Source organism: Malaclemys terrapin, chromosome 6 (genome assembly GCF_027887155.1).
Source record: "Malaclemys terrapin pileata isolate rMalTer1 chromosome 6, rMalTer1.hap1, whole genome shotgun sequence".
Taxonomy (NCBI): domain Eukaryota; kingdom Metazoa; phylum Chordata; order Testudines; family Emydidae; genus Malaclemys; species Malaclemys terrapin.
The window spans coordinates 35,414,915-35,438,283 of NC_071510.1; the positions used below are offsets into that span (position 1 = coordinate 35,414,915).

A 23,369-nucleotide genomic window follows, 5' to 3' on the forward strand; every position below is an offset into this window, starting at 1 on the left:
GCTTGCATAATTATGCAGTCTTATTTTATGTACTTTGAACTCCAAATTTATATTTACATTTACCAAATGCTCATCTCTCATATTTATTTATTTTGGTATTTTTTTAGAAATACATAAATCAATGCTATTTGATTTATTACACAGCATATATCCTTAGAAAAGACAAAAAAAAACACACACGAAAACTGCTGGCATGTTAGAAGTTCATTCATAATGTGGAAAGTATAAGGAGGGGAAAAGAAACTAACTGGGGGTCATCCATAATAATTGAAAATAATACACAAGAGCCTAATATTCTATATATACAGAAGTACTTACATCATCTTCATATCGAATATGAATGTTGGAAATTTTCACCTGAAGATTTTTGATGACCTGAGTGACTAATTTTTCTACAAAAGTGTCTTGTTTCTCTTCTTGTCCTTTATCTAAATTGAAGCACAGGGTGTTTAAATATATTTTTACTCAAATTAAGTATGAGAGAGAAATAAAATTGAATGGGAAATCATTTAAATATTATAAATTTTGTAACTAATTAGACTCCAGGAATCAACAATGGTAGGAGCGTAATACTTCCCAACTATAAAAACCACATGCTGAAGTGATTCCATATACCAGAAGCTGTACTTGCTGCTATACTGTACTGTAGTTGTATTAAACACTACCCTTCAGTTTACTTTCATAACGTTTATATCACTGTCCTCAGGGCTGGTGCTACCATTTAGGCCAACTAGGCGGTTGCCTAGGGTGCCAAGATTTGGGGGCGCCAAAAAGCGGCGCCCCCAATTTTTTGTTTTGTTTTGTTTACAGTGGCCGCTGGGCTGGGAGGGAGAGGGAGTCTGAGCTGCCAGCAGGCAGCCCAGGGGTTCCCCTGGGTCAGCGCTGCCGCACGGCTCCCCGGGCCGGGGGGGGGGGGGGGGCGCCTCAGGGCGGAGGGGGGGGGCGGGGAGCTGCCGCAGGGCTGGGGGGAGGAAGGGTGCAAGGTGGAAGTTTCGCCCTTGCACTGGCCCCGACTGTCCTCTAGGGCCTCATCCTGCTTAAGTCGCCAGTGATGTAGTAAGGGCCAGATTTTTAAAGGTATCTGAAAATGCAGACAGGGACCTAGCGGGATTTTCAAAATCCTGCTAGGGGTTAGGCACCTAGGGGGCCTTTCAAAAGCTGCTAGCATCTATCTACACCTTTAGGTGCCTAAATACCATTCAAAATCAAGCCGTAAGTATCATCCCTCAACACCCAACAAATTTGCAGTAGAAAATAATAAGGCACTCTATACGTTGTAGAATTAGCCTTTAGGGAGGTATTGCCACAAAGATACAAGGAGATTCTGTGTTGTTGGAAGCAAAATTAAATTTGCTTCATATCAGAGAGAAAGTGAGTTTGGCAGACAATTGTAAAAAAAGGTGAATTGTATTTCCAAAGCCCTGTTTGTATCTATTCATGTTTAGTTTTGAAACTTTATGCAGTAGATGTGTCCTGAAAGCCTCATAATGTGACTGAAGTACCAACTATAAGAGCTGGACTATCCCTAGTGTCAATATTTATAAACACAGAAACTTTGGAAGTAAAGTAAATATCCTGCACAAAAATGTACAGTAGCGAGTAGCCATCAGTTTTCATAGCGACTAGTTAAGGGACATTAGTCAATTTACTATATGTTAGTGCACGTAACTAAAACATTTTTAAAAATATTGCAAGGGCAGCAACTAATCTGCTTGAATCCCTATTCAATTAGTTTAACATCAGGCAGTTTTTGGAGTTAAAAGATCTAACAATACATACTGCGATGTTATTTGTTTTTCCTCCTTACCCTGGTCAGCTATTTTCTGTTTTGCATCCTCTATTCTTTGTAGTTCCCTTTGCTTTGCTTCTAGGAGCTGTCTGTCTTCCTTTTCAGCATCATATTTTATGCCTATGTAAAGAAGGGAGAGAATGTTAAGACATAAGTATTATATATACACACAGGGAAACCCCGCTATAATGTGCCCCGAGATAACGCGAATACGGCTATAACGCAATCATAAGGTGACTCCCGCCACCCCAAGTGCCCAAAAAAAAAAAAAAAAAAAAAGGGGGGGGGCAACCAGAGTGCCGCTGAAGCACACACAAAAAAAAGAAAAAGCGGCCGGAGTGCCACTGAAGCGCGCGCGCACACACACACACACACACACACACACACACACACACACACACACACACAAAAGAAAGAAAGAAAAAGCGGCCGGAGCACCACCAAGGCACACACACACAAAAAAGCAGCCAGAGCGCTGCCGAGGCACATAAAAAAAATAAATAAATAAATAGATAAAAAAAGAAAAGAAAAAGCGGCCAGAGCGCCGCCGAAGAAAAACAAAGAAAGGAACGTGCCTTCCCCACTGCCTCTTCCCCTCTACCCCTGCTTCTCCTTTTGGCAGGAAGAGCCATGCTCCTCCCCAGCTGCTCCTTGCTCCTCGCTGCCCAAGAGAAATTGACCGGCTTGAAACTGACCGGCTTGAAATGGTAAAATTTTGGTAACCCTGCTATACCGCGACCCCGCATTTATCGCGATTGAAATTTTTGGACCCCAATCATCGCGTTATAGCGGGGTTTCACTGTATATGTTAAAATTCTGAAAACATCTTTGAAGATAATTTTGATGAAATAAAGAAACATCTCTTTTGAACATATTAAACAGAAAGATTTAATAATACAGTAAAAGAAAATAAAATATGAAAAATATAACTTGGGTCAGGCAACAGCAACTACTGGGAATAAGAGTAATGGTATACATCATCTATTACTGTGATTTTTAAAATAGTATTACAATAAAATAAAGCTCAATGATATACAGTTTTCCTCTCACTCAACTTACTGGCTGTCGGCACTATAAGCAAATAAACTCCATCCAGAACAGCCTCAACTGGTTGAGTATAAAGGTATTTCCATGGGATTTGTAGATTAAGTTGACCTACAGTATATAAAAGAAAAGTTATAACAATATGTAATGAAATTTGATTGAAAAGTATGTTACAAGTTTTTTGTTTTTTTTTTAATCTAAAATTGCCCTAACACGGTCAAATGCATGTTAAGTACTTTTCACAGCAAACAGAAAAACAGTCTGTGACAAGTTTACAATCTTTAGATATATTACAATTTTTTAGAAATAGCAACTAGCAGGGTAAACACATGAGTGTGGGAACAGGATGCGATGAGGAAAGATAAGGCCAATAGCAACAGGATTGGACATTTTAGATATGTGCACATCTTGCTGGCTCAATAAAAATATTTTTAGGTATTTATTTTTATTGTAAGCTTTATGGAAAAAGTGCACTTAGGGATAAATTTGAATGAGGAAAAAATACTGGATTGAGATTCAGCACTTTTCCTTATAAAATATTTGCTTTTTCAATTCAATGACATTGTAACAAGTAAGTCTTCTCCCAGCCCTCAAAAAACCCACTGCCATGCCTACAGTCTCTTTTAGGCAGTTTTTTTCCTCAAACATAGGCAAAATAGTTCTTCGAGAACATGCAGGGCTATCACTCCCAGCGTATTTTTCCCCCTTTACATCTCAGTCTCTCTCAGCCTCCCAGGCTGGGGTGAAGGCAGTGGTCCTTCACAGGAGGAAAGGCAGAGGACATTTGTTTTATGGGTTCCATTGTGAAGACAGGGGAATTGACCGAGCAACTGGTGGCTGCAGAATGAGAGCTACAGCTGATTCAGCAAGAAAAAGAGCAGCTGGCCGGAGAACATCAAGCCACTCAAGACAGGAAGAAAAGTCACTTGAACCTCACGGGTCGGTGAATTTGAGAACTTAAGAATCGCTATGTGCAGATGTGCTGAAGCCTCAGTGTGCAGAGAAGATGCCCTTCTCAAAGTCCTGGAAAAGATGATGTTATGAGGACAGTGCTCTGGGGAGGGTATGGATTGTAATGTTGGCTTTAAGGACTGTGGGGTATTTGGGGAATACTGATGTGTATGAATTTGTACGTAAGAGTTTATATCAAGTTTTGTGTGTTTTGGTTGGGGGAAGGGGGCGGGGGTGAAAGCAGTCCAGAAGGGTCTCTCACATCAAAAAAAAAAAAAAAAAAAAAAAAAAAAAAAACCTGCCTGCGAGTTGTTTGGTTCGTTTAAAAAGGGGGAGAGAGGAAGAGAGGTACAGTATGTCACAGGATGGCTGGCTGCCTGTAACTTAAGTAGGTCCAGTCCCAGTTTCCAAAATAGGTGCTCCCGGTTGGGGCCAATTAAGGGAGCAATGTTGCATCCAGGGCTATGAAAGGTCAGAGACAGGCCCAGTGAGGGGCAACTGGCTGAGAGAAAGCCAGGAAGCTGCCAGAGTCCCCAGGGAGGAGAGACAGTGACAGTCTGAAATGCAAAGGGTACACTGAGGTACTGTTTTGTTTGAGTTTGGAAAATAAACCTGCCTAAAGGAAACAGAGCATGGCAGTGAGTCCTTAGCAAGCTAGGGAGAAGCCCTGCCTTATGACAGTGACTAATTCTTGTCAATCAACAACCAGTCAATTTGTGTTCTGAGGAAACCTCCCAAAGTCATACAACATGCCAGTGATGGGAAGCCTGTTGAAGTGTTCGCACACTACAGGAGGCATAAAGAAAAAATCTAAATTATGTAGTTGTTGGGTTTTTTTGTTTTTAATATACAGTGTTATTTTATATTTTATTCATTCTCAAATATTTGATAACTAGGCAAATCTTCCTTATATCTTCCACGTTAGCATTCCTCTTCCAGAGTTAAAATAAGAATGTCTTTTACAGGTATGAAGATATTTATTCCAGAATGGGTGAACTGATTCACATTCATTTACACACTCAACTGTGTAACTACTTGAAATGCTCGAGGTCCGTTGTAAGAACAGAAAATACATTAGCAAGCTCTTGCTCCATTTATTACAAAGTAGTGCATGCTACAAAAATGCAACTTACCAATATGTCCTGCTTTTACTTTAAATGGTACATCCAGCTGACTCTGCAAAAAGAATATATTTTTAAAAAATATTTAGACCTATTTAATTGAATTTACCTTTATGTTTTTTCCCCAACTCCTCTCTTGGCAAAATTACGCTACTATTCACTTAGCTCCAAGCACCAAACATAAATTGAGAACATATATTCTTAAATATCTTAGTATAGGAGTCTTTTCCAGATGTCTAACCATATTAGAGGACAACCATATTAGATTGAACATGTGTTTATTAGATCACAAAACCATTTTTAGGGGGATGTGAGATTTAATCTTCTTCAGACTGTTAAAACATTAGAGGCAGAATGTAAAAAGTCTGTAGTAGTTTTTTTTGCTGCACTGGAATGCAACATTACCAGAATAGGAATATGTATCTGTGCTTACCTGAAAGTTTCCCTTCTTCAAGTGATAAGGCCCACAAATTGGAATGTGTAGATCAGCCTGCTTGGAGCTTGAGAGCAGAACCAGCCCTGTCAGTCACTAGCAGCAAGGAAATACTCTGTCCTTTGATGTTTTCACACAGTATTTGCTTGGTGTTTCCATGTGTAAATATACTGACAAGGAGTGAGAGTATTTCTGGATATAGGTTACACTCTACCTAACCCAATTTCTGCCATGTAGTTCTGAGGTTCATCTCTCCATTGATGAGCAGTCCCCATATTGGTAGGAAAGTATGCTCTTCCCAGAACAGAAGTTGATTTTTTTTCTCTGGAATAGCACTGATCGTGTTTATTCCTAATTTATTCATAAATGTCCCAGCCACACTGACTGTCATGACCAGAGCAAGTCTGTTGGAAGAAAGAGTCCTCCAAGACCATACTGAATCCTTGTGTTCCAGCTAGTGGGAATTATGATTTTTTCTTCTGATACCCATTTCCTGGACTGAACTGAGACCTGAAAAAGCCCCCTCCATTAACCCCAGCTGGCATCTACCATAAGGATTACTCTGCCTAGTTTATTAATTAATCCCTCCAACAAAATCTGGTTCTCTGCACTCACCAATTGAGGGAACTGAGAATATTCCCTGAACTCTGTCAACAGATGTTGAAGACTTCTGCTAGCAGTTCCACTAGCTGGTCAGTATATCCTTGCTCTCCTAGTGCGTCAAGCCAAGAGCATAAAAGGACATGTCCACCACCGCCCTCTCTGCTCCTTCACATCACTGCATACAATGTCCAAAGTATTGAGGAAGGTGGGAGAGTCATGTAATGTATGTAACACATCTCAAAGAACAGTTACTGTACAGGTAAGTAACTCTTTATTTCTCCTTCAAGGGATTGTGCATGTATATATATTCCGCTGTAAGTGACTCATCAGCAATTACCTTACAGGTCTTAGGCCTTTGGATCACTTGAACAGACTAAAACCAGCTTGCCAAAGCTGGCATAGCGTCTAGAGGCTTGAGTGACAGCATTATATCTGGAAAAAGTTTGTACAGACTACCATGTTGCTGGTTTGCAGATATTCACAATAGAGATGTTGTATGAAGGCTGCACCACCACCATCCGCCCCATGGAAGGAGAGACGCCTGAAATTCCTATTTGTAGCGGCGTGTAGAAAGGCTGTCCCTTGAGCCCCATCATTTTCAACTTAGCCATGGAGTCGCTCATTCGAGCGATCTCCAGCGGTCTGACAAGATCTCTTTCCAAGCCCAGAGAAAACGAGATAGTTGTCTCCCAAAGAAGACAGTCGGTATCGAGCATGATCAAGCAGTCAAAAAGGACTGCTTGGAAGTTGAGGCTGTCTGGTCAGAAGGACCTATAGACAACATTGGCTGGCAACAATGGAGAGGTCTAGACCCTCTTTTGGTAGAATCGTCTGATCTCTGCTGGATCAAGGATCCAATACAAAGGTGAGGTCTTACCCTGCTTCTTTTTCATTGGAATGCAAACTCCTAGTGAACAGAGATTTGCACAGGTGTCCTTTACAGTGCACATAGCGTTGTCTGACTTTTGAGGGGGAAAAGGCCTGGATCCTTCTAAGGGCAAATCTTCTATCATATTTTGCAGCTATTTCAGTTTACCTGAAGCTTGCAGCCACAAACAGCACTTCATGGAGATGGTGAGTGTACTGGGCACACACATACATTTCACTGTAGGTGTGCGTGCACCCAATGCTCTTGAAGGAAAACTGAGAAGAACTTCAGGGAGCAGGTCATTCCCTTACTACCAGTGACTCACAGGTCTGGTTCTACTTCCAACTGCAATAACTGCAAGTTGAAGTACCTATAGTATTATATCTGTGGACCATGGCACAATGAAGAATTAATCAGATCACTTTTTTTGTTTGTGTCAAAGAAAGTCAGATATTGAGCTCATAAAGGAAAATTTAACTTGTCAATCTGCTTCTCTGAAGATAATCACCTGTGGGATATCAGTCCTGGATTTTAGCTCTTCTGCATTAACTTAGATGGAATATATGTGCCCAGAGAGTCAAAGGTGTTAAATAAGATCTGGGGTTTGGTTTACCGAGATCTCAGCCTGCTTAATTCCATGGAAAATGCACCATTAGAAATCCTCTTAAGCTTTTATTAAAGATAAAAATAAAGAAAAGAAGGAAAAAACAATTAAAGCAGTTGAAATGTAAAATATTAAGTAAGGCTTTCAGCTTAACAACATCCCTTGTTCCCTTTCCCTTTAGTGGGAGACAGTTCTTAGAAGAGGAAAAAACCCTTGTTTGACAGTCTCTTAGACACCATCTAAGATGGTAATAACTGTCCTTTCTGAGGAAAAGAGCAATTAGTTGAGAGGGGCAGTTGCTGCTGCGGTCTGATCCAGTTTCCTCTCAGGTGGTCTTCTGTATTCAGCTGGACCCAGTAGAGGTGGTGATGTCTTCTGGGTCCCCTCTCTGGCCTACTCTGGTCAGGACATCTCTCGGGGTGACCAAGGCCTGGGGTCCCAGTAGACAGTGGAAAGAGTGGCCATGATGGTGACACTTGCTCCAGTAGCCAATTTTTCTCCCAAAAATCTCTTTCTCTAAGGATCCCCCAAAGGGAATACTGGGTGGAACAGCCAATCCCCTCATTATATTGTCCACCAATCAGGCCTAGTTTCCAACACACCAATTCTGGTTCCACACTCTTTCCTTATTTATCATGCGTGATCTTAACACAGCCCTTGAGTTACATCTGTACGCCTTTTTGTTTGGAGTAATTCAGTCTCTCTCCCTTTCATAACTTTTTCTATTATAGGTTATTGTGACATCTTAAGAACTTTCACATTCTTTTTATAGTTGAGCTCACAATTAAGAGTAAATTTGTAGCTCAATTATCACAATAGCTCCTTAGTGCAAGGCTATTAGAAATTCCTTAGATTTTAAGTTTTTGGGGGTTTTTTTAAACCAGCCAGATCCACTGAAAGGTTAAAAATAAAAATGTTATCCAATAAGGCATCATTGGGTGAAGGGCTGAAGCAACAGCCAATGAGGCACAGTTTCCCATAGGGACTTCCTTCATAGATGTAACTCAAGAAAAAACTGACTAATATTCAGAGGCCAATACTTATAGTCTGCAGGAAGTCTGGAACAAGTTCTACCCTACCACCACTGCTTTGGGGGATTCAAAAAGCATTTTAAAAAACAGAAGTTCCACCAGTTTCTTCCTAAAGTGCAAAACATCAGGAGCAACTATTCGGTGCAAAATATTTCTTGATATAAATGCCAACTGTATAGTTTTATACTTTATAATATTTAACATAATATTCAAAGTGCTTAATTCTTGAAAATTAAGACTCTGGGACTGAGTTACATTAATACAGTTTTCATGCAACAAAAATCTATGCTGTCATGCTTGGGAGAAAATTTTAAATGGTATTTATTGTGACACAAGTTGGAAGCTCTGGAAAATAAGCCCAAGGCCTTCAAAAAAAATTCCCACATTCCTGGAACAGGGTGATGGTAAGTGAAATAACCCTCTGAGTAGATTGCCAAAGTTATTTGAGTAATTGCTAGATTAAAATTTTTGACCATGTATTGTCCATACAAAAGGTCTCATTTTTCTCCCTCTAACCTTCTGCGATATGCTTAGGGAAATCTAAGACTTTGGATTGTTCTTAAATTTTCTGCTGTGATTGTGCAAAACTTTAAATAATTAAAAAAAGGTTTCTATGACAAGAACATCATGTTTTAATATTTCCTGATGTGCTCAAGAGATTCTATTCTCTATATTTGAATATTAATCTCAAATACTGTTTTACTAGATTATGTGCTTGACAAACTGTGTTCTAGCCAGCAAATCTTTCTATTATTGATAAAGCTAAAAATATATTTTAGATCAGACTTGTAACTATCATTCAAGCTTCCTCATGAAATTTTTTTCAAATGGCCTCTCAAATAATAGTAATAGAGCAGTCCGTAAAAACGAAAGAACAAAGAACTTCTGAAGGTTTTTCAGAAGACCAAAGCAATTAATTTCTTCAGATGAAAGATGTCTGCTTACTATTCTAGCTAAAAATCAACCAACTTCATCCTTATATGATACTTAAAATGTGCAATATACTATACAGACAACTATTATCACAACAGTAGTAACAGTTCCTCATTTTTACTTGCTTTGAACTTACCAGTGCATTTTCCTTTATTTCAAGATTCTTAAGTGCTACGGCTCCTAAAGGGAAAAATGAAAAGGGTTAAAATTGTAGTTAAAACACAGTTCTGTATCTCCTATACTGCAAACCTATAAGCATCTTTATTTCACAGTGAGTTTTCGTAAATTAGGATAGCAGTTTAGTATTAATATTTGTTTGTTGTTTATGAAGAGAGAACAGACCGTTGCAATTAATCACATTTTCCCCTGAAAAATGTCACACAGTTGCCAATAATGAAGGGAGCACTATTGCACACCAGCTGACTCAAAGCAGGTCTAGAATCAATGGGGACATGATCACAAATGTTAGCGGCCAGTCTGCACTAGAACTGCCAATGCTCCTAGCACCAGTGCTAAAGCAACATCAGGAGACCTTCAGAGATGACTCTATGTAAACAAGTTTCATGTGTCTTTACTAATTCCTACTATTTTCACACAAAAGTTCTCTGAGACATGCTTTAAAGTATCAGAATTGCCTACAGAACTAGGTGTTCTAAATTTCTATACAGAATATTATGTGCCACTTGTTAACATACCAGAACTGATATTTAAAAAAAAAAAAAAAAAAAGACTGAGTAAATTATTGGATCCTCTGTTACTGATTGAGAGGCTGACCAATAAGCCACTGAAGAAATGGAAGACTCTCACTGACTTCAGTAGGTTTTAGACGAGGCCCTAGTATCCAGAAAAGTCACAAAGTCTGAAATTGCATCTGTTAACAACCGCCTGGGTAAATATCCATTTAACCAGGGCCGACTCCAGGCACCAGGCAACCAAGCACGTGCTTGGGGCAGCACCTGGTAAGGGGCGGCCAATCTTGGAGTGGCGGGGGGCAGCGCGGCGCTCGGCGGGGGGGAGGTGTTCCGGCGGCACAGCGCTCGGCGGGGGGGGAGGTTCAGCAGCGTGGTGCTCGGCAGGGGGCTTCAGCAGCGCAGTGGGGGGTGTTCGGCAGCGCGGCGCGGGTTTCGGCGGCGCGGCGCTCCGTGGAGGGCGGTGGTGTTCAGCAGCGCGGCGCTCGGTGGGGTGTGCTGGGCAGCGCGGTGGGGTCTGTTCCGCGGCGCGGCGCTTGGCGGGGGCTGTTCCGCTGCGCTCCGCATGGGGGGGTTCAGAAGCGCGGTGGGGGACGGGGGGGGTGTTCGACAGCATGGCAGGGGTTGGTGGGCGGCGCGGCGCTCGGTGGGGGGGGTTCGGCGGCGCGGCGCTCGGTGGGGGGGGGTGTTACGGCAGGGCGGCGCTTTTTTTTGCTGGTTGGGGCAGCAAAAAAGTTAGAGCCAGCCCTGCATTTAACTGATTTCTATAGGCTTACACTTAATGTTCATGTTTCCAACTAGAGTAATTAAGTAAATCTAACTTAAATGTCTTTAGGTGTGAATGTGCTCAGAAAAGTGACTACCTAAATAAACACAGAACATTGCTACTCAACAGATCTGCTGCCTGTGTATATACCAAGTTATATCTGCTTACTTAGATAAGCTTTTCCTGCTTTTCATTCCAGTTAACACTGTAGAGGCAAAGCAACTATGAGAGCATTAACTAGAGGCCTTACTGAGCTGCACATCTGTGCAACACCATTTGCAAGCAATAGACTTTAGTGTCAACAGCATTCCCATCAGGCCCAAAGAACAATATTCAGCTCCAAACAAAGTTTATTATACCTTCTGAATTTGTACTTTCAGCACGATTCATTTTTCTTTATGCTTCAATCTGAAGAAAAGTGTACTAAATAATCTGTTTAAATAATCTGTAAAACTAAAAAGAAAATAGCCCACAAAGGGCAGAATCAAAACAAAGGAAGAGATGAGGAAAGCGCTGAGGACACTGTGACTCAAGCTCACTGCAGCTTCAGCAACTAAAAAGCAACTGAAGGGCAGTTGAAGCCACTGCACCCTTTATGCTCTTGGAATCTTCTGCAGAGGGAGGCCGAGTGGCACCAGTGGACACTGCTGGCTCGGAATATATCACAGCTTGACACCAGGAACACTATATCCCATAAACAGGATTATGCAGAGGCCCCCTGAAGAAGAATTTGCTGTGATGCACAACTACATACATATAAAGTAGATCAGTAGCTTGCCAGGACTAGGAAATACACTACCGATTATGGACCTTTGTAAATTGTCAAGTAAACAAGAAAGCCATCAAAAAAGGTTTTTTATTTGGTTTGACATAGGCAATTTAATTTGAATTACTTGTGCCTCATAATACACCAATAAATCATCTAAACAACATTTTACAGATATAATGAAATCTGGTAATGACACTTCATTGCAGGGCTCAGGTAAAAATGCTAAATCTTCACTGAAGAGATGTCATCATTTCAAATGTGTGTATTTAAGAGACTGTATGAACTGTGAGTGTATTTGAATATTTATCTACTTTCCATCACTTCAAGTGCTTGTTTGTTTTACATTTATGCTCCTCCATATACATCTATGCATAATGGCAACCTAAAGTTAAAAAGGCATTTTTATTTTAGTCTGTCTTGTACTATACGAGACTGTTTATTTTTACTAGTCAACTGAGGGTGCCACAGTTCTCAGTGTCATCCAACAAAATCTTGTGAAACGTCTGCAGTAATAGGACTCTCCAGGTCAACAGTTAAATTTTGTTCATACTACATTTCTTCCAGAACTTTCAGAGGCTTTAAACATCTCGTTTATAAATTAAATTATAATTTGGTTTGTAAATTACCCGGTAAATATTTTTAGAACGTGCATCTTCAAAGATCTGAATGGTTTTCCATGCACAAATTCCAGAGACTAGTGAGTGCCATGCCACTGAAGCCCTAGTCATTGCTTAAAAAGTTTACCCACATGTTTTAAATTGACTAGGTAACACATCTTATTATATGATCATCAGCAACAAGTTTTAAATAATAAAACGCTGATTTCACCCTGGTCCTGGGAAGACTCCATTGTCTTCCACGGACTTTGGATCAGGCCTTGTCTCATTTGCTCCTTTCTATCGTTTCTCTTATTCCTTCTCAAGCATCTTGTCTTCAAACTTTCCGTTTATTTTCATTCATATTTTCCCCTCACTTTTTTTAAGTCACTTTCCCACTCCAATCAATATGGTTATTTGTTTGTTTCGCCATCTACCATCATCTTCACTTCCACCTTTATTTTCATTTTTTTTTTTCTGAGCTCTTTTTCTCCTTACTTCTATGTAGCTTTAAGTATACTAATACTTTACAGTTTGCAAAAGAAAGCTAACTTATGAACACCACAGTGCACTGCATGGGTTAGGACATAATTTATTAAACTTTGGTTTACCAGTGTTGGTAATTGCAAAGTAATACATTTTGGAAAACATAATCCAAGCTATACATACAAAATGATGGGGTCCAAATTAGCTGTTACCACTCAAGAAAATCTTGGAATCATTGTGGCTAGTTCTCTGAAAACATCTGCTCAATGTGGAGCAGCAGTCAAAAAAAAAGAACAGAATGTTAGGAACCATTAAGAAAGCAATAGATAATAGGACAGAAAATAGCATACTGCCACTATAAATCCATGGTATGCCCAGACCTCATAGACTTTAAAGTCAGGAGGGACCATCATGATCATTTAAGTCTGATCTTCTGCACGTTGCAGGCCATAGAACTTGACACACTCACTCCTGTAATATACCTTTAACCTCTGACTGAGTTACTGAAGTCCTCAAATCCTGATTTAAAGACTTCATATTACAGAGAAGTCACCATTTACACGAGTTTAAACCTGCAAGTGATCCATGACCCATACTGCAGAGGAAGGCGAAAACCCCCAGGGTCTCTACCAATCTAACCCTGGGGGGAAATTCCTTCCCAACACAAAATGGCCAAGACCCACCAGCCAGACACCTGGGAAAAAAATTCTGAATACTGCTGTCATAACTATAAAGGGAAGGGTAACAGCTGTCCTGTGTACAGTACTATAAAATCCCTCCTGGCCAGAGACTCCAAAATCCTTTTCCCTGTAAAGGGTTAAGAAGCTCAGGTAACCTGGCTGGCATCTGACCTAAAGGACCAATAAGGGGACAAGATACTTTCAAATCTTGGGGGGGGAAGGCTTTTGTTTGTGTTCTTTGTTTGGGAGTGCGTTCGTTCTCGGGACTGAGAGGGACCAGACATCAATCCAGGTTCTCCACATCTTTCTAAACAAGTCTCTCCTATTTCAAACTTGTAAGTAAATAGCCAGGCAAGGCGTGTTAGTTTTCCTTTGTTTTCTCAACTTGTAAATGTACCTTTTACTAGAGTGTTTATCTTTGTTTGCTGTACTTTGAACCTGAGACTAGAGGGGAGTCCTCTGAGCTCTTTAAGTTTGATTACCCTGTAAGGTTAATTTCCATACTGATTTTACAGAGATGATTTTTACCTTTTTCTTTAATTAAAAGCTTTCTTTTTAGAACCTGATTGATTTTTCCTTGTTTTAAGATCCAAGGGGTTTGGATCTTGATTCACCAAGAGTTGGTGGGAGGAAGGAGGGGGGGATGGTTAATTTCTCCCTGTTGTAGATCCCAAGGGGGTTGGAACTGTATTCACCAGGAGTTGGTGGGAGGAAGGAGGGGGAATGGTTAATTTCTCCTTGTTTTAAAATCCAAGGGGTTTGGATCTGTATTCACCAGGGAATTGGTGAAGGTTTTTCAAGGCTTCCCAGGGAGGGAAAAATTGAAATGGTGGCAGCGGAACCAGAGCTAAGCTGGTAGTTAAGCTTAGAAGTTTTCATGCAGGCCCCTACATTTGTACCCTAAAGTTCAAAGTGGGGATCCAGCCTTGACAACTGCATATAGTTCTCGTCACCCCATCTCAAAAAAAGGATATTAAAATTGGAAAAGGCACAGAAAAGGCAATAAAACTGACTGGGCTATAGAATAGCTTCCATATAAAGAAATTAAAGAATGGACTGTTCAGATTAGAAAAGAGATGATTAAGCAGGGATATGATAGAGAACTGTAAAATCATGAACAATCTATTCTTGTGGAGCCAATAAATAGGGAAGTGTTATTTACCTTTTCACATAACACAAGAACCCAATGAAATTAATAAGCAGAAGGTTTAAAACAAACATAAGGAAATACTTCTTCAGACAATGCACAGTAAACCTGTGGAACTCATTGTCATAGGATGTTATGGAGACCAAAAAAGAATTAGACATTTTCATGGAGGATAGGTCCATCAATGGCTATTGGCCAAGACAGTCAGGGGTACAACCCACATGTTCTGTGTGTCCTTGAAGCTCTGTCTGCCAGAACAGGGGACTGGACAACAGGGGATGGATCACTTAATAATTGCCCTGATCTGCTCATTACCACTGAAGAATATGGCACTGGCCACCACAGGAAGACAGGATACTTGGCTACATGGATCACTGGTCTGATCCAGTATGGCCAGTTTTATGTTCTTATGTTAAACCAAGGAGTATAATTAAACAAAAATATAAAAAGTTAACAGGGCTTTGGAGTGGAGCCCGGAGCTGGAGCGCGGAGCAGCTCTGGAGCAGTGGAGCTGCAGGTTTTTGCCTGGAGCTGGAGCAGAGCCGGAGCACAGCTTCAAAGCCCTGAAAGTTACAACCATTTTGCTCAGTGCAACATCTGGAAGATTGAAGTTAGCATATTTCACCTTTCAGAGACTAAAAATTGTATTTGAAGTTTAGGGTGGACATGAAGTTCACAAAAGTAATGCTGTAATGCAAGGGTCAAAGACATTAGTTACCATAACCAGAAGAATTTCACTGTTGCAGCATTGTGCAATTATCTAGGTGTAACTTAAAATTCACATGAAACAGTGCAAGTTGGTTCACTTGACAAGTACAGGGAAACCCCGCTATAACACGCCCCGCGATAATGCAAATTCGGATATAGCGCGATCATAAGGTGGCTCCCGCCACCCCAAGTGCGCAAAAAACAAAACAACAACAACAAAAAAAAGGAACGTGCCTTCCCCACTGCCTCTTACCCCTTACCCCTGCTTCTCCTTTTGGCAGGAAGAGCCACTCTCCTCCCCAGCTGCTCCTCACTCTTCCTCTGCCCCTTGCACATCTCCCCTGCTCTCTGCCCAAGAGAAATTGACCGGCTTGAAACTGACCGGCTTTAAATGGTAAACTTTTTGTAACCCCGCTATACCACAACCTCGCATTTATCGCGATCGAATTTTCTGGACCCCAATCATCGTGTTATAGCGGGGTTTCACTGTATTCAAAACAAATATATTTATCAGGATTAAGATAATGTACTTTGAAAGTGATAATACAAGAGACTGTAAGCAGCAAATTTATTATTAGTTTTCAGTACAATATTAAGGCAAAAAGCCTTCATTCCTCTAAGGTGAGTGAACTGAGTTCCATAACATTAGTTTGGAAATAGGACAAAAGGTGAATTGGCCATTAGAGATCCATGGCTTTATAACATAGTGGGGGGAAGGGGGGAGGAAGGTTGTTGACTGACTGCCACCCTTTGCTGCAGAGATGGTGGCATTTGAATGGAAAGAGCATATATATTTTCCGAAGCCTTTGAGATCTTTTGGAATGAAAGGCTAACATATAATGCAAAATATGAAAGATATATTTTGAGTTGCATATGCCACAACTGCACCACATCATGGACCAGTGCAAATCAACCTCCTCTGATGCTGTTTCAACAGTGCCACAGATTACCCAGTACAGTTCTGGGAGCGATGCTATCAGAAAAATGAATCCACTGGGTAAAACTCATTTTCCATGCACCAAATTGTATAAGGGCCAGAGGGATTTGGTTATAAAATTAAAGAGAACCAAACTTAAATAACCCACTATGAGAAAGTATAGCATTGTCAAGTATTGCAAGTTCGTAAATATCAATGAGGAAAGATAAATTTATTACAAAAGTATGAAAGTAAGCAAAGATTTTTACAGAATATTCCAGAAAAAAAATCAACAATTTAAATTGTTAGATTGTAGAATTGTGTCCCTTCCAAGGGAAGTGGCGAAAAGACCAGTCAGTAAGTGAGGTTTTACATGCCATTATGTTACAGCCAAATCTCAAAACTGCCTTCCATAGGTAAATATAGCAATTTCCATTTAGTGCAGAAAAATCTAGTTAGATCAGATTCAGCCAAATACTGTTTGGATTAAACAGCCAGGGGATGTCTTAAAGACGTCCTACAAAGGGGAAAAAAAATAGCTTCTACCCTCTGACACAGGGCCAGTGCAACCCATTAGACGACCTAGGTGGTTACCTAGGGTGCTAACATTTGGGGGGCGGCGACCACAGTGGCCGGATCTTCGTCCGCCCCAGGCATCATCGGTATTTCGGGGGCGGGGACCTTCCACCACCTCTGTCGGGGGCGGGACCTTCCGCCGCCTAGGGCGGCAAAAAAAGCTGGCGGCACTCCTGCTCTGACACACACAGGGGCAGCTGAAAGTTTGTACGAGTTTTTTATATTAGAAATTCAGGCTTGTCTTCCTGTAGGACAACTGGAGAGCTAATAAAACAACAAAGTGAGCAATTAACATTCTGGAAACATGACATCTTTAACAAAGATTCAATAACTCAGTCCTTCCAATTAAGGTACACTACTCACAATAAACATGGTAGCAAAGGTCCATTCTCTCTCTCCAGCAGGGAACTGAGCTGTTGCAACTTTAGGACTGATCAGAGAGATAAGTTTTCACAGAGAGCTGAGTCCCTTTTCCTCAACCAGTAAAATAATCCCAGGAATGGAAATGGATACACAAACCATCAAGATAAACTGGAGAGTGAGGCAGGACTGTCCCAGTCCTGAGAGGACCAAGGAAAGCTCCTATAATCTGGCCCAAGCATGTGAAGGCCTGGGTAAGAAGGGGCTATGAATAAGGAAGGGCTTCAAGAAAGAAGCCTTGGCACTAGAGACATGAAAATCCCTAGCTGAGAAGGACTGTCTCAGAATGTGTGCATGCTCCAGAGACACAATGGGGCCAGTGGGGATTCAGGCTGATATAGAACCACAAGGCATGTTATTAACTGACTTTATTGCATGCGTGCGTCTGTGCATGCGCGTGTTGCTTCCAGGATATTAGGGAAACAAGGTGGGTGAGGTAACATTCTTACTGGACCAACTTCTGTTTCTGAAAGTGTCAAGTTTTCAAGGTTGCTCTATTTAAACTCGAAACCTTGTCTCTCTCACCAAAACAGAAGATGGTCCAATAAAGTATATTACCTCACTCACCTTATCTGTGTGCACACACACACACATATGACTTGTTTGCTACTTTACTGAACTCCCTTTCCGCACCTACACTAGGAGTAAAGGTTCTGTTTATTTTATGATTCCTGCATGCATACCATTGTGTGAGCCTACAGTACACACCTTCAGGGCTTGTGGTGTGGTCATCACTGCTGCTCACACTACCTGTTTCTGTATACCACAGCTCACACAGGATTAAACCTATCTTGGACAAGAGGGAGTTGGTTACAATGTTTTCAGACAGACATCCAGTGAGTCCTCCAAAAAAAAAAAAAAAAAAAAAGAAGTAGGAAAGACCATACAGTAACTCCTCACTTTAAGTCGTCCCAGTTATCGTTGTTACGTTGCTGATCAATTAGGGAACATGCTCATTTAAAGTTGTGCAATGCTCCACTCTTATGTTGTTTGGCTGCCTGCTTTTTCCACAGCTGGCAGCCTCCTTATGCCCTCCCCTTCCCACAGCGCCTCCCGCCCACCGGCAGACCCCAGGAATCAGCACCTTCCCCCTCCTCCCCCCGCTCCTGCCTGCAGCAATTTGGGTTGTGGCGTTACGGGGGCAGGAGGGAAGGGGACAGGGGGAGCAAGGATTCAGCGTGCAGGCTCCCCCTGCCTCCCCAACACCGCAAGCCAGCTGATTGCCCTGGGCAGGAGGGAGGGGGGAGGAGCGAGGACTCGGCATGCAGGCTCCCCCTCCCTCCCCTGCCTCCTGCCAGTGGCAATCAGCTGGCTTGCAGTGTTTAGAAGGGAAGGGAGGGAGGGGGGAGGAGCGAGGATGCAGCATGTGAAGTAAAGGGGGAGGAGGTGAGGGGGGAGAAGAGGCAGGTCAAGAATGAGGGTTTGGGGGAAGGGGTGGAGTGGGCAGGCTGAGGGTTGAGGGCCCCCCCCCAGTGCTTGCAGAGTAGGGGAAGTTGCCGCTGCTGCACAATGTGCTTAGCCTACAGCACCTTCAGCCTCCTTGCCTGCCTCATCTCCAGTGCCAGTGGGCTGTGCCCGTGTAGGGTAAGGCAGGGGCACCTCCCAACTATAGTACTGTACTATATGTACAGTATGTTTGTAAACACACAGCACGTGCACACTACTCCCCCCACCCCAGCATAGTATTAAATTGCTTGTTTAAAAATTGTTTGTCTGGCAAAAAAAAAAAATTTCCCTGGAACCTAACCCCCCCTCCCTATTTACGTTAATTCTTATGGGGAAATTGGATTTGCTTAATATCATTTCACTTAAAGTCGCATTTTTCAGGAACAGAACTATAAGTGAGGAGTTACTATACTTGCCTTTCCTGATAAATTTTATTTAAAAAGAAATAAAATCCAAAATTAATAAAACCTTCCACATTGTGTTTATATGTTGAAGCACTAAAATAATACTACTTTTTATACATCCTTAACAAATCATCTGTTTACAGTAAAACTGTTTTCTCTTTCCACTTTATGTCACAAAATTTGAATCAATATTAAATTTAATACTGTTACTTGCTTTTCTCTACCCTTGGATAATGAAAATTCAATCAAGTCTGATTCACTTTTATTCACAGGCAGTTTCACTTTCAGGTTCTGAACACTTCACCTGTTTAGGTTTTAAACTCTGCAGGGGAGTGTTTAAAATGTAACTTCCTTCTAGAGTTTTTAAAGCAGAGGTGGGCAAACTACAGCCCGCCGGACTGTCCTGCCCGGCCCTTGAGGTCCCAGCCTCGGAGGCTAGCCACCCCCACTTCCCCACAGCCACACCGCCGTGAGGGCAGCGCTCTGGGCGGTGGGGTCGCACGCTCCTGCCGAGCACCGTGGCAGTGTGTCTGGCTCCAGCCGGGCGCCGTGGCTGCCAGACATGCTGCTCTGAGCAGCATGGTAAGGGGGCCGGGGAGGTTGGATAAGGGGAGGGTAGTTCCAGGGGGCAGTCAGGGGTCAGGGAGTGGTTGGATGGAGCGGAGGTTCTGGGGGCAGGTCTGGGGACGGGGGTGGGGTGGGGTGGATAAGCATGGGAGTCCTGGGGGGAGGGCTGTCGGGGGGCGGGAGAGTGGATGGGGTCAGAGCAGTCAGGGGACTGGTAGCAGGGGGTTGGATGGGGTGGGGTTCTGAGGGGGGGGTCCCAGGAGGGGGCAGTTAGGGTACAAGGAGCCGGGGGGGGGGTTGGATGGGGCAGGGGTTCTGAGGGGGGCAGTCAGGGAGCGGGAAGTGGGAGGGGGCAGATAGGGGATAGGAACCAGGCTGTTTAGGAAGGCACAGCCTTCCCTACCGGGCCCTCCATACAATTTTGCAACCCCAATGTGGCCCTCGGACCAAAAAGTTTTAAAGGGTACATTGATCTTGGATGTCAAGAGCGCCTTTCAAAAGTTTTCAGCCAAACTGAGACACCAATACAAAGATTACACGATCTTTCTTAAGAAAGTTAAGTAGTTTCAGATATTGTCTTTGTTCCTAAAGCCCCCCAGCCCAATTTCTCTAGTTCTGCCGTCACAATTTCCTGTTTTTGCAATAACGTGACACGGGAACAGGGGACACGAACTGTAAAGATGGACAAGGCTCTGTGTCAGTACTGTCAAATCCATAAACAAGAACGTTGCTCTCGGCTCTTTTCCCATTAGTCGCGCTGGGTTCAACAACAGCGTTGTCCTCCCCAGCCGGAAGCAGTCTCCCTAAACTGGCAAAGTCCCTTCACCCTGCGAAAGATGACGCGATCTCAGGGGGCACCGGGCCGTGCTCAGCGCGGGGAGCAGGCCACACCCCGGGGCAACGGCGCGTGGGTTGCGCAGCAGCCCGGGCCCCGCCCGCCCCCAGACACTTCCAGGAGATCAGCGCTGCCGACAGCCCCGGGAGAAACGGGCCCTATGCGTAGCGGGGCAGGCGCCCGGTCCCGAGGGCGAGAAAGGGCCTGCCCCGCGGGGCTGGGGTATGAAGGGGGCCGGGCACTGCCCCGCCGCCTCGCGGGGAGCGGCTGCCGGGTTCTCGTTACCTCCCCAGATGCCCAGGCTGAGCTGGGAGCTGTCCAGGTTCACCACGTAGTCGCCCAGGAACCGGTTCAGAACGTCCACGACCAGCGACTCGAACACCATCCTGCCCCGGCCCGGGAGCCGCCGCTGCCGCGGGCCGCGCGCTCCCTCCCCTCCGCCTGCCCGGGCCTCTCAGACCAGAGGCTGCGGGGTCCCCACCCTGAGCAGCGAGTAGGAGCCAAACCACGGGTACGGGCTCCCTCGCAGACTCTCCCAACGGGCCACTCCCTCCGCGCAAGCGCACAAGGAGCGGTCGTTCTCCCCTACCGCCACCTGACAGAGAGCAGAGCGCGTGACGCGATGGCGCGCGCTACTACCTAAACGGTAGCGAGGTGGCGCCTGGTGAGGGCACGCGCGCTGTTGTTACCCTAGACGCGACCGTGTACCCCATCGGAGGGGCTGCTCCCTCACCAGTTATGCCCTCGTACAGCCTCTGTCCCTTCACCAGGCTGTACAAAGTGGGGGGCAGTGTGAAGTGGGGACAAGGACAGAGGTCCAGGGAGTCCTTGGCCGAGCTCACCCGGGAGGCAGAACCAAGCTTTCCACATTCTAGTCCAGTTCCCTGCCCACTACCCCTACTACACACAATATCCCCAAATGCTCAACTGCCCTGTCTCCAGCTACACCCACTGCACACTACCTCCACCTTCCCAAATACCCACCTCATACCCTATGCCCACATAATGTCCACTACTCACCATCTCTCCCTGTCCCCCAATTCCACCCACTGCACACCAGTCCACATGCCCTATGCCATCATACACCCCCAATCCCACTAACGATACATCACATTTACAAATACCCCATCATCCATAATCCCTATCCCCATATCCCCAACTGACCCAGCACACATTCCCATCCCCCAATTCCACCCTACTATACCACATATCCACTATACCCCCAAATAATCCACCATGCTGATTTGGAAGGACTCAGACCTGGGAATTTAGATGAAATTAATGGGAGACTCAAGGGAGATTTATCCACAGGCAATAAAGGAAGGCATTATGCCAAAATCATTATGGGAGACCTACTTTGTACCTCTCAAACGTTAAAAATAAAAGGGATCAGTAGTAGGAAGTCGATGTTATTGAACATTGATTTTCAAACTGTGCTTGAAACTTTAAGATTAATTCATAGTCCATTTTTAGAAAGCCCTGGAATTCTTGGGAGATCAAATTTTTGACATCTGTTGAGTCTTATTGAACACTGTAACAAGAATTTGTAGATAAAATGCCTCTTAGAGTTTGGAATACAAGTCACATTTAATCTAAATACCCATATTTTAGATTATGAAATTGAAAAAAAAGTTTATTTGATTTTGGAAATTGTACATTGAAACTTGACAATTAGTGTACGAATTAGAACATTTTAATTGAACCACAAGTGAGTTTATATAGTATTCAGTGCACAAACTAAAAGATCTTTAACACAGCCCTTGTTGTGGGTATCTTTGCATCATGTTGTGTTTGCCTCTAAATCTGTTCTCTGCCATGAGTTTGGATTTGTATTTTATCTATATGCCTTGAAGATAATTTTTAATTAGATACACTCAGTGGCAGAGCAAGGTTTTGCAACCAGGAAGGGTGATGGGTCATTGGTGGTGGGCTGATTGAGCCCGCCTTGCACTCACCCCACAGCGGCAATTAGGGCCACCCAGAGGTAGGGTGACCACCTTTTCAAAATGCAAAAGCAGTACATATCCAGGAGCCCCACCCCTCTGTTGCCCCACCCCTGCTCCTCCTCTTCACCCTCAGGCTCTGCTCCCTGACCAGGCTGAAAGCTGGAGCCAGGCCATGGTAAGAGACAACCAAGGAACCCAGGCCACTGTGGGGAACCCCAGACCCTCCAACTGCCCTGGGTGGGGGGGCTGGGGTGCCCAAGAGCAGCTCCGGGCATGCATCCCCAACCCCTGGGGACACAATACAGGAGCATGTGGGAGGGGATATGGCAAGGCAGGACGGGAGCAGGATTAAAAAATAGTCCTGTAGTGTAGAGCTCTAGTAGGGGGTGCAAATATGCTTGCTCACCCCAGGCACTAAAATGCCTATTTATGGCACTGCATGGCAGATGGGATTGCTGGCCCATGCAATCCCATGTGCCACGTTGCAACCTCTGGAGTGGGGAGCAAGGTCCAACTCTGCAAGACAGGAGCGAGCCACCACTGCTAACTGAGTATGGGTGGGCTCACTCTCCACCCTTGTGTAAAAATTTGTGTCATACACCTCTTTTGTCAATTGGATAAAATGCTTAAAAGCCATTGGGGGGTGGTGGTCATCCTGTTTGTCTCCCAATTTAGGTCTTCCACTGAACAGATGCACTTCTTGTTCTCTCATTGTTTGCCAACTCTTTTGGGAAGCACAGTTTTCACTAGTCCCCCAAATATCCACCATTCTTTACAAAGCAAGTCCATTTCTTGCTCAGAGTCACGACTTACTCTTACTAGTCAGGTCTGTAATAAAACTGCTTTACATTGGCAACTGATTTATTGATATATATGAATGGCCTTGTCTAGCAGTTTGTGGTCTTTTTCACATGTCCACTGGAAAGTACTGAAATCTTCAGTGCCTCTGAGCATGCCACAGAGAGCATTGGAAAATTTTGCTCTCCCTGGTTTCTCTACAATACTACTCCCAGAAAAATCTGGAAACACTGCAGCTACCAC

The 23,369-nt window shown here is 43.5% G+C and overlaps 1 protein-coding gene across 2 annotated transcripts in view; it reads right to left on the reverse strand.

The window, feature by feature from the left end:
- Window positions 1-20,905, reverse strand: part of VPS13A (vacuolar protein sorting 13 homolog A) — a 283,684-nt gene extending 262,779 nt beyond the window's left edge. For both annotated transcript variants that reach the window (XM_054032764.1, XM_054032765.1), the window contains exons 1-6: window positions 20,668-20,905; window positions 9,514-9,557; window positions 4,918-4,960; window positions 2,849-2,944; window positions 1,808-1,909; window positions 319-428 (exon numbers count right to left, since the gene is read on the reverse strand). In XM_054032764.1, the coding sequence (XP_053888739.1) occupies window positions 319-428; window positions 1,808-1,909; window positions 2,849-2,944; window positions 4,918-4,960; window positions 9,514-9,557; window positions 20,668-20,767 (495 nt within the window). In that variant the 5' untranslated portion in view covers window positions 20,768-20,905. The remainder of the gene's footprint in view (window positions 1-318; window positions 429-1,807; window positions 1,910-2,848; window positions 2,945-4,917; window positions 4,961-9,513; window positions 9,558-20,667) is intronic.
- Window positions 20,906-23,369: the final 2,464 nt, after the last annotated feature.